At 39.4% G+C, this 13,766-nt stretch overlaps 1 protein-coding gene across 4 annotated transcripts in view; it reads right to left on the minus strand.

The window, feature by feature from the left end:
- The window catches only part of NME7 (NME/NM23 family member 7), a 95,768-nt gene that overhangs the window by 47,991 nt on the left and 34,011 nt on the right, over positions 1 to 13,766 (minus strand). For all 4 annotated transcript variants that reach the window (XM_026075851.1, XM_026075849.1, XM_026075852.1 and 1 more), the window contains exon 7: positions 10,546 to 10,651. In XM_026075851.1, coding sequence (XP_025931636.1) covers positions 10,546 to 10,651 — 106 coding nt within the window. The remainder of the gene's footprint in view (positions 1 to 10,545; positions 10,652 to 13,766) is intronic.

The following is a 13,766-nucleotide window of genomic DNA, read 5'->3' on the forward strand; positions in this document are numbered from 1 at the left end:
AAAATTCCCTGTCATTCCTGTATGCATATTCTAGAGCACCAAGGCGCAAGTCACAGAGGGTCTCCTGAGTGACACACACTCTGCAAACACGGAGGAAAAGAGAAGCTCAAAAGCTACGCAGGCAAACAGTAAGGGAGAAAGAAAAGACAAGTGGATGCAGACAAAAGATAAAGAGGAAGGTGTAAGGAAATGATGAGGGCATATTGGCCATAGTGATAGTATCCAAGATTTTCAATCACTCCTGATTTCTTTCTAGGCATTGTATTAAAGAAGAGCCTTAAGATGGGACACAAAAAAGTTTAAAGGGCAGCTTTACAGATATAAATGGAGAATGCGACCAACACACACAGGCAACACAGGCAAAAACCTTTAAAAACAGTATTTATTTGAAAATACTAAAAGGGTGAAGATAAAAGATGTCGCCACTGCTTGACTGGAGAATGAAAGTCAGCATTTTGATAGCACAAAAAAAAACTATACACAGAATCTTAGGGGTCCTTGAAACTGAAATGGGTGAGTGTTTGATGTGAAAAAGAAAGGAAACTAGTAAGAAGATTTAAACAGGAGGTGAAAGGTTCAAAGGCTTAATCCTAGATGCAATGTTTTGAACCAATACAAATAAGGCAAGACCGTATTTGTGAATGCCAGAAAGGACATCAAGACACAAAATGATTAAAACCTGTATGAAAAAAAACTATTCTGAGAGTTCTTGCATGCGAACAGAGGGGGAAGAGTCACACTTAAAATTCAGATGCAAGAACCTATTCAGAAATTCAAATTCAGAAAGTCAAAGATCCCAGACAGGTGACAGCCAAAGCATCCAGCACATTGACTGTGCAGTGCACGACACTTGAGAAAGGAACTTGGGGAAGATGGAAAGTTTAAGAAAGGTCAATACCTCTGAAAAGATCAATACCCCTGCAGTAGCTATGCTGCACTCAACCTGATGTTTATGTTTATCTAAAAAGAGAAAGGCTGAGGTTTCTGGCTTTCATTTCCAATGAATACAACATTGTTTTTGTGTTAAGAGAAAGCTAAAAAGGAAACATCCACTTTGTTTTTCTTTTTACTTCTTTCTTTTCAGCTGTTCATTATTTTGCACCCCTTTATCACATCCACGCAGATTTATTTCACTTCAAAAGAATATGGTTCACTCCGGCTAGGAGGATGTTTCTATGGCTATACTGTTTTTCACTGTTTTTGCTTATTTATTGAGAAGCATGAACAGAACTAAACATCGTATTTTGGTTGAGGCTGTACTGCTAGTTTATAGGATAGCATTCAGTATTATCATCCAAACCATTCACATGCTTCTTAATATTTCCTTGTTATTTTTTATCCCTACTGGACACTGTATGGGACATTGTCAGGGAGTTTTCATGTATGGTTACAGTTACAGAGAGACAGTGGTTAAAATTATTCATTATCATGTACATTAGCCCACAATTATCAACAATAATTTTAATCTACTATTGCACTGTCAATTAACTTAACTCTAGAGATTAAAAACCTCAGGAGATCCCCTACAATCTACTCTAGCCTTTGCTAATTTTAAATTTCACTTCCTGAGGAAGATTTGCCAACTCACTGTCCTAGATCAATAGTAAATGGACTGAAAACTCTATCATTCATTTTTGCCTTGGCAAAAGACTACATATTCCTTTGTCTGTGGCTTGGCTCCCTTTGGATCAAATACCTTGACTTTCCCCTTAGGCTCATATTTGAAAAAAAAAAATTAGAAGACAGACTTAAAGATATCAGCTGATTTGTGCTTTTCTCCAAGATACAGTGAAGTTAGACTATGGCTGCAGTCTAACTGTGTCTGGTTTCTTGTTTTTTGCTTTTTTTTCTTCCTAAAGTGTTCTCAAGAACTTCTGGTAACAAAGATTCCACTACATCCCCAGATATCAGGCCACTGATGTAAGTTTTCCCTAATACTTAAATTTCTTTCATCTAAATTAGTAAATATGGGCACAGAGAAAGACTGATAATTATTCCTTTACGTATGGAAAGATGTATATCCCTGTCCTCTCCTTCTCAGGCTAAATAAACCAAACCCTTTAACTTTTCACCAAGGTCACATTCTCTAAGTCTTTACTGACAGTTTGACAGGAAGGAAGAGAAGGAGGTGTACTTCAGAGAAAAAAAACAGATCAAATGGCACAGCCAATCCTTGCTACAGCTCATAAATATCCCCCTTACCAGTGATAGCTGTTCCGCAGGCTTAACATTATATAGTAAATCCTTTTGGTGGTCTTGGTGACGAACAACATCTCTATGCAGGGAAGACTGTGTTAAAAATTCTTTTTGCTCTCACTTGACCATTTTTGCTCTTAATTGATTACATTATTTTTAAAACACAGCGCCCACAAACCAGGTGTGTTGCACAAGTTGGGGTCTCACCAGCGCTGAGCAGAACTAGCTACTGCAAAAAAAAAAATCTAACCAATATGGAGGACTCTGTCCTTATGATCCATCATTATTCGAAACATTTTTCTATGAACCTTTCATTGATAGCCTGCCAGTTCTTCTCTATTTTAGATTTGTCTGTTTATTTTCCCTCCTTCATGGCAGTGCTATGCAGTTGTTTATATTCAGTGTCATCTTCTTCATATTGCTTCATTTCTCCAGTTTATCAGGAATCTTCTGAATTCTGACCATATCCTCTGAAACTCTTGTGGCTTGGTACCATCTATGAATGCTGCCAAGTATGCTCTGTTCTCTCCCATCCCAGTCACAAATGCAAATATTAACAAGAACTGACCATGAACGGGTGCCAAAGACCTCATTTGTAAAGCCCTTTTAGCTGACATGCTCATGTCCAGTCCAATGTTCAGGAAGGCACTTAAAGCTAAGCAGATGCTTACGCAGCACGGATCTAAGTGTATGAATTACTTCGCTAAAGGAAAGCCTTGGTTTCCTAACACATTCTGCAAGGGATTTTGATGAAGGTGTTATGCCCAAGTGGATTACACTAACTGTTTCTGTTTTACCCACCTTCATGGAAAGTATGCTTACAGAACTCAAAGATCAGTAAGGCAAATTTTCCCTTCACAGAAGCCATGCTGTTAAATGTTCATCATATCATTATCTAAGCAGTTTAAATGAAATTATAGACTCTTGACTCATCAGTTTTCTTGGTATGAAAGAAGTTTCATTAGCCTGAAATTCCCCAGACCACTCTTAGAAACTGTTAAAAATAGCTCCAATATTAACTTTTCTGTAACCCCTTAAGAATGAGAATCCCAAAGTGCAGTATAAACACTCATTCCTAATGCCTTTTTTTAAGAAATATGTTTAAATCGTCTTCCCTGCATAGAGATGCTGTTCATCACCAAGAACACCACAAGGATTTAGTATGTAACGTTAAGCCTGCGGAACAGCTACCACTGGTAAGGGGGATATTTATGAGCTGCAGCAAGGATTGGCTGCACCATTCGATCTGTTTTTTCTCTGAAAAAACTTCCTCTGAAGTACACCTCCTTCTCTTCCTTCCCTTCTGTCAGAAAAGATTTCAAGACACAGTCCACCTTCCACTCTAATTTAATTAATTCAAAAATAAAGCATCTATTTCATACTTGGAAAAAACAAATGTCACCTCCCCACCAGCAACTAAAGCTCAAAGCTGAGAAGACAATGTCAAGCTGCTAAAACTTAATGCAGGAAGTAATCAAGAAACACCACAGGCTCCACTTCAAAGATAATCATCCCAAGCATGGAGTATCCATCATTACAACTGCAGCAAAGATAGTAAAAACAGACTGAAAGTGGATGGACTACTGTTCTCATGGAGGCTAAAATTCTCTTTTTCTTAATTCTGAACTGGCAAAATAGCTTCTTTTCTTAAATAAATTTTTTCTCACTTCTCTAAAAAGCAGAAACCCAGCTTCACCAAACACCACAAAATGACTTCAAAACACTTCAACATTTTATATATAATATATTCAAGGAAAATATAAGAAGCAGAGTGCATTTAATTTTACATAAATAAAACTTGTATAAAACTTGGGTTTGCACAAATTCATCTGCAAAAGACGCCTGCAGCTGCAAGCCTGGGCTTTACTAGATAGTTTTCGCATAACTGCAGCGAGATGTGAGAATATGCAAAGGTCATGTCTCAATGATCCACTCTATTTCTTTAAAGAACCTGCAAAGATTTGTGTTCATTCCACTTTTGTTCACTTTCAGATGCTATCTTCAAATAGTTTCTTTCAGATTTCTAATTGTTCAGTATATCAAGGCTATCATCGATGACCCTAATTTGCACTCATAGACTGGAAAGACACAAGTTCTGCCTAGAATGATGTAAATCCACAACACATCTGCACTTCACCTTTCTAGTATGCATATTTATCACAGACAGAAAAAATACTTTCAGATTATTTGTGAGAAAATTGCATGCCCAATTTTTTCCTCTCAAGTGTGAGAAAACAACTTTCTAAAAAGCTTGTTCAACTCCTTTAAGTTTTCTGGGGGAAAAAAAAAGTTACTCAAACTTAGGTCTATTTAAAACTCCAGAGTGGAAAAAAAAAAAAAAATCAATTTCCAGAGTTTGTTTACAATTTTCAAAAATAGTATCTAATGAATTCAAATTATTTTTGATAAAGACCTAGTCCTGATAACGATGCCAGATGTGCACCTTTTTTATCACATCCTCATTTTCTTTTCCAGCTTACTTCCTTTTCCAACTACATACATGTAACTATATTTAGCACACTGTAGAGGGGAGTTGGACATTTTCATAATGATGTCTTTTCTCATTCAATGAGCAGTAAGTCTATTGCATGTCAAGAACAGCTCTTCAGTTGCTTGAGGGAGGTGTACACTCTACTACAATGCAGTATTTTAGTCCTTCTCTCCCCATTCTCTCTTTTAAAGTAACTTCATTTGGGAACCTACATAAATAACCCTATTTCTGTAAATCTTCAGATTGAACTGCTGTCCTTTAGATTCTTTCTGTCAAAGTTAGATTTGTCCTTGGAGCAAAGAACTACTCTCTAAATTAAAATTCTTCTGATTAAGTCTTCATACAAATAAGGAAATATGATACTTAGGTTACCTGTCACGTAGCATTGTGCAGATCACAATAAAGCTCTATGACTGTCTAAAGCAGTTTAGTAAGTATCAACTTAATATTAAAACAGGAGAGCTGATGATAGCTCTCTAAGATTTATCACCTGTTCAGAACAGGTCTAAAGTCCTATTTCCACAGAATCTTTCCTACTTGGAAAGAATCAAGTCCTGATTCTTTCATTTTCTCTGAGACTGAAATTTTAGTTGAAGAATAATGTGTAAGACCCCACTGTAATTTTTACATAAAAGGGACAATGGTTCAATTTACCACAAAGCAACGTTACAACAAAATCTCAAACTTAATGCATATTAGGAGAACAACTCTGTCTTGGTAGTCAGTCACACACTCAGTGGTCCTCAAGACCATAGGGCCTTCCAGTTTATATTAGATCTAGTGACTTCTTAACTAGCAGTTTTACTTTTAAAGTTCATGGCACAATCCTAGACCGAAATTTGGTTTTGGCCAAGCTCCCAATGACCTTTGGAGAACTCATGTCTCAGTTTGGGAGTGGGGAAAGGAAGAGCAGAACTTCATCTCTTAAGCTTTGTGTACTAGCCTAAACATATTAAAGTGTGAAATATAAAACCCTTTTGACCTCAGCCTTTATAGCCTGATCATCGCTATTGTCACCATTATTTTTGTTGCTCATTTTTCAAAGGAATTAAGTAAAAGCCACATCAAAGAAATTTTAAACTGTGAAAGTCAAGAAATACCAAATTCTAATTCTTACAGCAAACATGACTAAACTGTTACGCATAAATACATTAAAGCTAATCCCACCCACAGTGATCTGCAAGGCCCTATTTCTGCAGGTGAAACAGTCAAGTCATAGCTGTCCTCCAGCATTAAATTGAAGTTCACCCATTTTGGTGCATTTACAATTTCTGTTTCTGAGCACTACTGCTAATACCTCCAGATCTAATAACATGGGGGGAATAATAAAAAGTGGAAGCCTAAATTATTCTGACTGTGACCCCATATCTAAATGATCAGAAACTCTAAGCACAAGAAGCAAGTGGGATACAGGAAGCAGATCCACACTGAAACTCTCCAGTTATTGAATAATACACCCTGCAATCCTCGCCAACATAACTGAAGAGTTGTGCTTGCTAGTTACTATCCTCCTTGGTTGAAAACTGGCCCCAAGAGAAGGGAAGGGGGAGGCTTAAAGATATTGAAAAGCGTGGCCAATTCTTTAGAGGGCAAACCATGTTGCTTCTCTTTCTGGCACACTCCTATTCGGAATGAGTCTGCATGGAATAGCATCAAGTTGTTTTTCATCCTTCCACATCCCCACAAAAAGGAATTGGACTGCTCTCCCAAACCCTTTTCAGAGTTAAAATACAACCACCTCATGGCTGCCAACTTTGCAGCCACCTCAGCCAGCTGGTGAAGTGCTTCATCTCCACCAGGAGGAGCCGCTAGAGAATGAGCTAAAATTATCTAGCCCTGAGCACCTGGCTACATTGCCTTCAAAGGCCTTCCCAGCTGGTTTCCCATCTCTGATCCTCCAGGAAGAAGTTATGCTGACATCAGGCTGACAAAGCAGCTATTACTTTGCTTCTTTAAGAGGCGCATGAGAGACATGTTCTTTCAGAGCCGACATGCCAACCCTCAAGCCCATGAATTACAAGTGCTCCTGATAGCTAAGTTTAACTTCACATAGCTCCCTTGGCACCCTTTATCCGGCCCCTGGGGTTTCTCCGCACCCCGGCCGATACGTACAGTGTTGTCGCTCGCATTACATATCACGTGCTTTGGATCACTGCGTCATGCTCCCACTGCAGGTACTAGGGTTGCCACGTTGCCGGGCCGGCTGCCTAGCAACAGATGTTTCTTTATGCCAGTTAGGAGTGGGTCAGCAAGCCCAGAGATAAAAGCAACAGTGATTTTCCACTGCTTTGTCGTTGGACAGGAACCCTATAAACGGCCTACTGTAATCAAAGGCAGTTTCCAGGAAAGGACTCTGTGCTAGAATTAACTAGTGTAAACCAGAGATTAGGTCCAGCCTTCTGATAGCAAGTAAGCTTGCTGAAAAGCTTCCTGGCTTAGCTATGGTTAAAATAAACCATCTTCCAGCAAAGAAAAATTAGTAGATTTTTCCTTCTAATAATTAGGTATGAGATGGACTCTACAGGAAAAAGAAACATGGGGGAAAGGGCTGGAAAGCAAAATTCAAATCGCAAATTCAGTCAAATGTTTCTGCAGAAACAAAGACTACAGCTCTGTATAAGCTCAAGCATGTAAGTGAAACTTCACATAATTATACATGTGTAATGAGCAGATTATATTCATGCTAATTAGATAATCAAGTTCAAAACCTCAACAGTGCATAGGAAATGGCACAAAGGGTTATTTTTAGATGGTCGATACTGAAAATCTGTGGAGCAAAAATCAAATCTGTGCCACATAACAGGCTCTGCTGCTTTGACCCACATAAATTCTTCTCCATGCCTTCTCCTCATCAGTTCACCCTCTCACGCTGGCAGCCCGCCAGGCTTGCTTCCTCTCTGGCTGCCATAGTTCAGCTTATCTTCTCCCTGCTAGAAATGGCAGGGGTGCACAGCCATAACTAGGAGCATTATTTCTGAGGGGAAGCAAGCTGCTTGTTTTTAAGACTACACTCTCTCCAACATGCAATTTTGCCACAAGTGCAGTTGCTATGGCACCTACTTCTGCTGAGATACCATAAATGTTGCTGGCATAACCAGGATTTCTCATGTATCACTGAATGTAGTTTACAAACAGCGGTTAGACGGGAGGCGAGACAGGCAGGGCCTCCTCCTCCTCTTCTGTTATGGATCACTGAACCCGAACGGGTCACCCCTTCGTCTTCTGTACTCTCTGCCTCCCAATGTGCAATCCCATGGGGCCCACCTGCCCCCCTCCCCGCCATGTCTCTCTGCTCTCTGATCCCTAAAGACAGGCTTCGCCCTTATTATTTGCCTATTCCAGGCCGGCAGCTGTGAGTCTCCTGAGCAGGTTGTTTGCTCACCCCAAACCCTTCAGTATGCTTCTGCCTGACTTCAACACAGTCTACACAGAGCCAGGAATGGTGGCAAGTTTGTAGGGACAGCCTGCCACTGGATACACAGTATACACTAATCTTTAAAAGCTTTAAAAAATCAATAGGAGCCAAAGACTGTGTTCCTTCAACTTTAAAGCAGGCAGTTTAATTGCAAGAGAGTAAATTTGGCTTCCAAAAGCTGCTGCAATGCTAGCACATGGCTCTTTACCCCACTGCACACAGTTCTTCCAACTGTCAAGATGCAAAGTGCTTTACAAGGGGACTGAGCATGCAAAAAGAGATGCCACTCAGTGCTACTTTTGTCGTTACCCGCAAAAATAGGCTGAAGAGGAGTATGAGAAGGACTAATGGAAACAGCAGAGGACAGGCTTAGAGGCCAAATCCTCTTGCCTGTGACACTCCTGGCCAGCCGGGCTGACACTGGAGAGCACCTGCAGCCGGGGCAAAGGAGGATTCCTCTTGCCTCTAACTGCAGTTGCAATATGAAGCCCAGACCACCGCTCCCTGCCTAAGAGGGAGGCCACTGCTCAGCCACAGTGACTCTTCTCTTCCTTCAGCCCAAATCCCCGTCAGAACTCAAACTTCTGGAAAGTTTTACAAGACTGCCTCAGTCGCATAATCTCTTTAGGAGATGCTGCATATGTCTCTTTTGAAACACAGTAGCACAGAAGAGAACAGAGAGGAACAACAGGGCTTAGGAAGGAAAAAGAATAGCCAGTCCCTGACTTCCATCATTCTTGATATTAATTTAAAGTCAATAAAATGCTTTACTGACTTAGAAAAGAAACTCCAGTGTTGATTACATCCCTCAACAAAATGAAGAAGTCAAAGCTGTATGTATGTATGGCGAACACTCATGCTTTAAGCTTTAGTACACTTTACCTTTTACTTTTAGTTGTTGAATGGCAGTTGTGTTCTGCTTTTCCAGCCTGCCACAGTGCAAGAAAAAGGACTAAAGTAGAGGAGCTGAAGATCAGCTTTATTCCAGTCTTTCTAGCTCTCAAACTGTAAAGATGGGTGTGCACTTGTTCTCTCTCTCTTGCTCACACACACACACACACACACACGCACTCACATGTGTGCAAACAGAGCCAGAATTTGTCCTTCAGTGATTCAGAAAATTCTGGATAAATTCAAGAGAAAAGAAAGAAAGTAGCAGACAGGGCACTATGAAATCTACAGAAATGAAGAGGCTTAAAAGAGGCTTAAGCTCACAAAGAGAGAATCTGGTAAGAGGAATTATATCTGAAGTATGGGAAAGCATGGCTGAAGCTATCCACTTTGTCATTTTAACCATCAAATTAAGGACCCTAACAATCAAAACAATTTACTCTCTGCAAACATTTAGCTAGGTAAAATCATAGTCCCAGCTGCTGCCCATATTTCTGTAAAAGGAACATCATTCTTTCTTTGCTGCCTGGCAGACTTATCAGTAGCAGATAATGTGCAAGGCCTCAAAGAAATAACAGGCATATAATCAGCAGTGAATGCGAGACACTTTCTTGTGAAAGACTTTTTTTTTTTTTTTCCGGCAAGCTCTCCAGACATCCCACTTGATGTGTGAAAAGTCTGGAAACTGCTACATTCACTTCTGCTCTTCCATTTCAGCTATCCACAAAGAAGTGATTAAAATGTTGTGGTGCTCTGCACCTTGCTAAGAAAAATCTCTTTGTTCTCACATGACAATATTTATTCTGTGCTCAAAAATACTGTTAAAACGCTAGAACCAAAATGTTTTACTACACTCACTGCTCCTATACATGCTCTTTACCCAAGTTCAGGACACAAAAGTGAGATTATTTTTCATGGTAACTGCTGGGCATTAGACATTTCTGATACTGTATGATGAACATGCAGGGCATTCTCCAGCACAGAAGGCATCATGGAGTCCAGCAAATGCTTGGATTCTCTAGCTCACTTTCACACAGCAAACATAAGCCTTTGTCACTTTCTGACTCCACAGCAGAGTCAGCAGAACAAGATTCATACTACCACAGATCTCCCTTCATGAGTGGTTTTACTGTAATGCATTACTGTGTGAATGGAAGGCCCTGGGATATAGCCATGTGTCCTGCTTTCATTCCTGTGGGGACGCTAACCTCCAGCAGCTGAGTGTGGTGGACAGATAGGAGTAGGGACATGGTAAGCTGTCACAGCAGGATTTATCAGATCTCTTGTAGATTTTTATTTGTTCTTTTTTTTCCCTCCTCCTGCTCCTTTTCTGAAATAAAAAAGTATCCACATGGAAAGTACATGACTCTCTCTTTATAGAGGTGAACTGCAGAAATGATGTATGAAAGAAAACATTTGCATACTTCTGCATGTATTATGAAATATGCCCTGTGCTCTTGCAATTTCTTACTCTCCCAAAAATGACATAGGTATGGTCACAAGATACAGTAAAGCACGTATCGCTTTCGCTTCCACTATCTACATTGCTTACCTTCGTTAACTGCGTGAGGCTTAATAATGCAACAAGTGCAGTTTGTGAATTTTGCACTGTTGACTGGTCCATGACCTCCACTGGAGGGAAAGAACAACTCCAGCTCCTGAAAACAATTGTAATTTAATATATTTTAGTTTGATCTAGTGGTACACCTCAGTTTTTTATCATAAATAACAACATCTGATGTATCTATACCACGTAAACCTTAATTATAAATTTTGGTGCTACAAATATATTTTTCCCTTTAATATTCTCTCAAACATATCTTTCTCTCTCTGGCACCATTGTTACAATCATAAAATCACAAATTGGATATCTCCCACAATTTCTTTCTTTCTACTTCCCCAATGCAATCTATTTCCATTCCAAGCACTAAAAATGCTGCTGCCATAATCACTTGGCAGAGCGTTCCCACTTTCTGTATTCTCTCTCTTTTTCCTCAGTATTACTCCCAAATCCAGTCCCATATATACATATTTTATCCTTCTTCTTCACATCACTTTTTTCTCTACATGAGCAGAATGCAGCTAACATCCAGTTCTTAGTATGTTCTCTCCACATGCAGCACTGACTTCCATTCCATTTTTTACAGTTTTTTCCATTTTTTACAGCTTTTTTTTTCTCCTTTCGTCTTGAACAACTAAACTGTCTGAAATTTTCGACTCATTCCTCATGACCTATTGACCCTACTTTCTATCTTCCTGAATTGAAGTGAATGAACTCAACTGCTCTGACTTCTGGGATGAATCAAAAGATCCTCTTTGCCTCCAATTGCTTCCTTTCCTCTCCCATCACTATTTGTGAATCACACCGCCTGGGCTCGTAGGCTATGCTGGGGGGAGCATGACATCCAAGCCTCCTTCCTCCCTGATATTTTGCTCATTGTTCACAGACAGCTTCATGCTTTTTTCCATACCTTTTATTCACACAGCCTACACAATCTGCCAATAAACATTAGCCAAATGCTGTAGACACAGATTCCATTTAAGACCTATTGGTCAAATTCAGTAAGAGAATCGATGAATTTCTATTTAAAGGAAACAATAATATCCTGGAGATACTACTACAAAATCCATCTGATTTTTTCCTGTGTAACAGTAGCAGTACTAAAAGCCATTTCCCGGAATTGTCTCATTTAATTTAGTAGTACGCTTCAGATGGAATAGGCTTGACTATTTCCCATTCCTTAGCTCATGGCACTCTGATAGTTCCTGTATTCCTTAGCCAAACAATTATGCAATTCCAGCTAATGGATCTCTCAATAGAAGGAAGAATGTATTTTGTCTTTTTCCTAACAAACTATCCTCATTTTAGGTGCACATATGCGAGGCAAAAGGGCTAGTTTCCTACATCCTTCTAAGGATAAAATGCTGTATGCTCCAAAGACCCTATCCCACTCTGTTACTAATGTTTGCTCTAAATGCAGCAGACAGGAAAAGGCAGTAAAATATTTACAAATATTACAAACACTTTGTTTTGTCCATTGAAAGTCATAAAAGAAAAGTAATTAAATAATGCCAAAGGACTAGGATAAGGAAATATCAAACTAGAACCAAGTGGAACTTTTAAAAACAAACACACTTTTCCTTTCCATTTATGTCTAATCTAAAATAATACCCAAATTTGGCCTGCAGAAATAGAGACACCACCTTAGTGTTTACCAGCGACATACTTTCATTGGTCATTTAGCCCCAAAAATGACAACGCAGCCTTCTGCTCTAACTGCTCAATCCACAATCCATTCGCTAGATAAGGTTGGGACTTTGCTTTTCCTTCACATCCCTTTAACTTATATTTCTTTCTTTTCAGGGAAGCTTCTGCAAGGCACATCCAACTAGCTTCCATGACAACTACTATATAGCCATATAATACTAATACCGGACCTATTAAATTAAAATAGGCACAAGCCTATTAAAATCACAATTCCAGTTGGTTTATCAGAGCCTGATATTGATATCAATAACTCCACAAAGATGCACATACCTGCAAAAGTTCATCAAAATAATTCCATAGTCATAAAAGTAGTAGAGATGAATGGAGCTTTCAAACAGCATTTTAAAAATAATAAAATGCAAGAACAATCTTAACCCAAAGCACATACTTATAGTTCTAATTAAAATCTTATGCTAATAGATATTCTTTTCATAGGTTCTTGCTTCAAAAGCTGGCACAGTTGTCATGGCAGCACACAGGAACAAACAGAAACTTTCTCCTTTCTATAAGAAGACATCTAGATATTTAACCAGAACCATAAAGACTTTTCTTCGTCAGAATTTTTCTTCATCACAAAAAAACCAACAATTTCATAAAAACTCTGTGTGAACATGTACCAACTTTATCAAATTTGCCATGAGAAAAGGTATTTCAGGTCCAGCACAAGATTTCTTGTCAAAACCAGAGACACACAATGAGCATCCAGGAGCCCAGCAGGCCTTGCACAGTGCTGTGTAGTGCAACACAGATCAAGCAGGTTGAGGACTTGACCAACAGAAAGCCACCCTTGCTTTGAAATTAAGTTGCTATGCCCTGCAGCCTAACGCTGGACTGCAAGAAAAGGCTGACAAACTCTGCCCTCCCTACCAGGACATCTATATGCTCTAATATACAATATGTAGCAGTTTATTACCTATTCTGGGGTAGTTCTCTCTCAAGCTGTGCTACTGCAGCTTTTCCACCTTAATTGGAGGAAAGACTAGGATCAGTGCAGCAACAATTGGTATTTTTTCCTCTATGGTCTAGAGTTAGATACCACAGGGCAATACCAAAAGTAAAGCCAGGAAGCAGGCAATTAAACCATTCAAACAAGCCTTTGCCCTGAGCAACCAGTATGCAAACTTTATTCTAGCCACACATTTATCAACACATCTATCCACACATCAATGCACACAAATGGACAGCTTAGTTCTGTATAAATGCTGGTAATATCTATCACCCAGCCCCTGAGGTTTTTTTTAACACTAAGGAAAGACACAGACTGCAAACAAAGCAAAAGAGAGCAGGCCTACAGTATATGTCACTTCAGCAGACCAAACTTCTGACAGTCAGGCCCTCTGTATTACCTTTCAAAATACAAAGCAATAAAAAATGATCTCTTTTTCAAGGGGGCCTCTTTCTTCTGAACAATGACAGCAGAAGGAAGCGGGCTGTGGGCAGAGGAAGAGGACTAGTGAGAACCATAGAGGAGAACAGGTAAGTGGAACACATGAGGGCACAAAATG

Source organism: Apteryx rowi, unplaced genomic scaffold, assembly GCF_003343035.1.
Source record: "Apteryx rowi isolate R43461 unplaced genomic scaffold, aptRow1 scaffold_413, whole genome shotgun sequence".
Taxonomy (NCBI): Eukaryota; Metazoa; Chordata; class Aves; order Apterygiformes; family Apterygidae; genus Apteryx; species Apteryx rowi.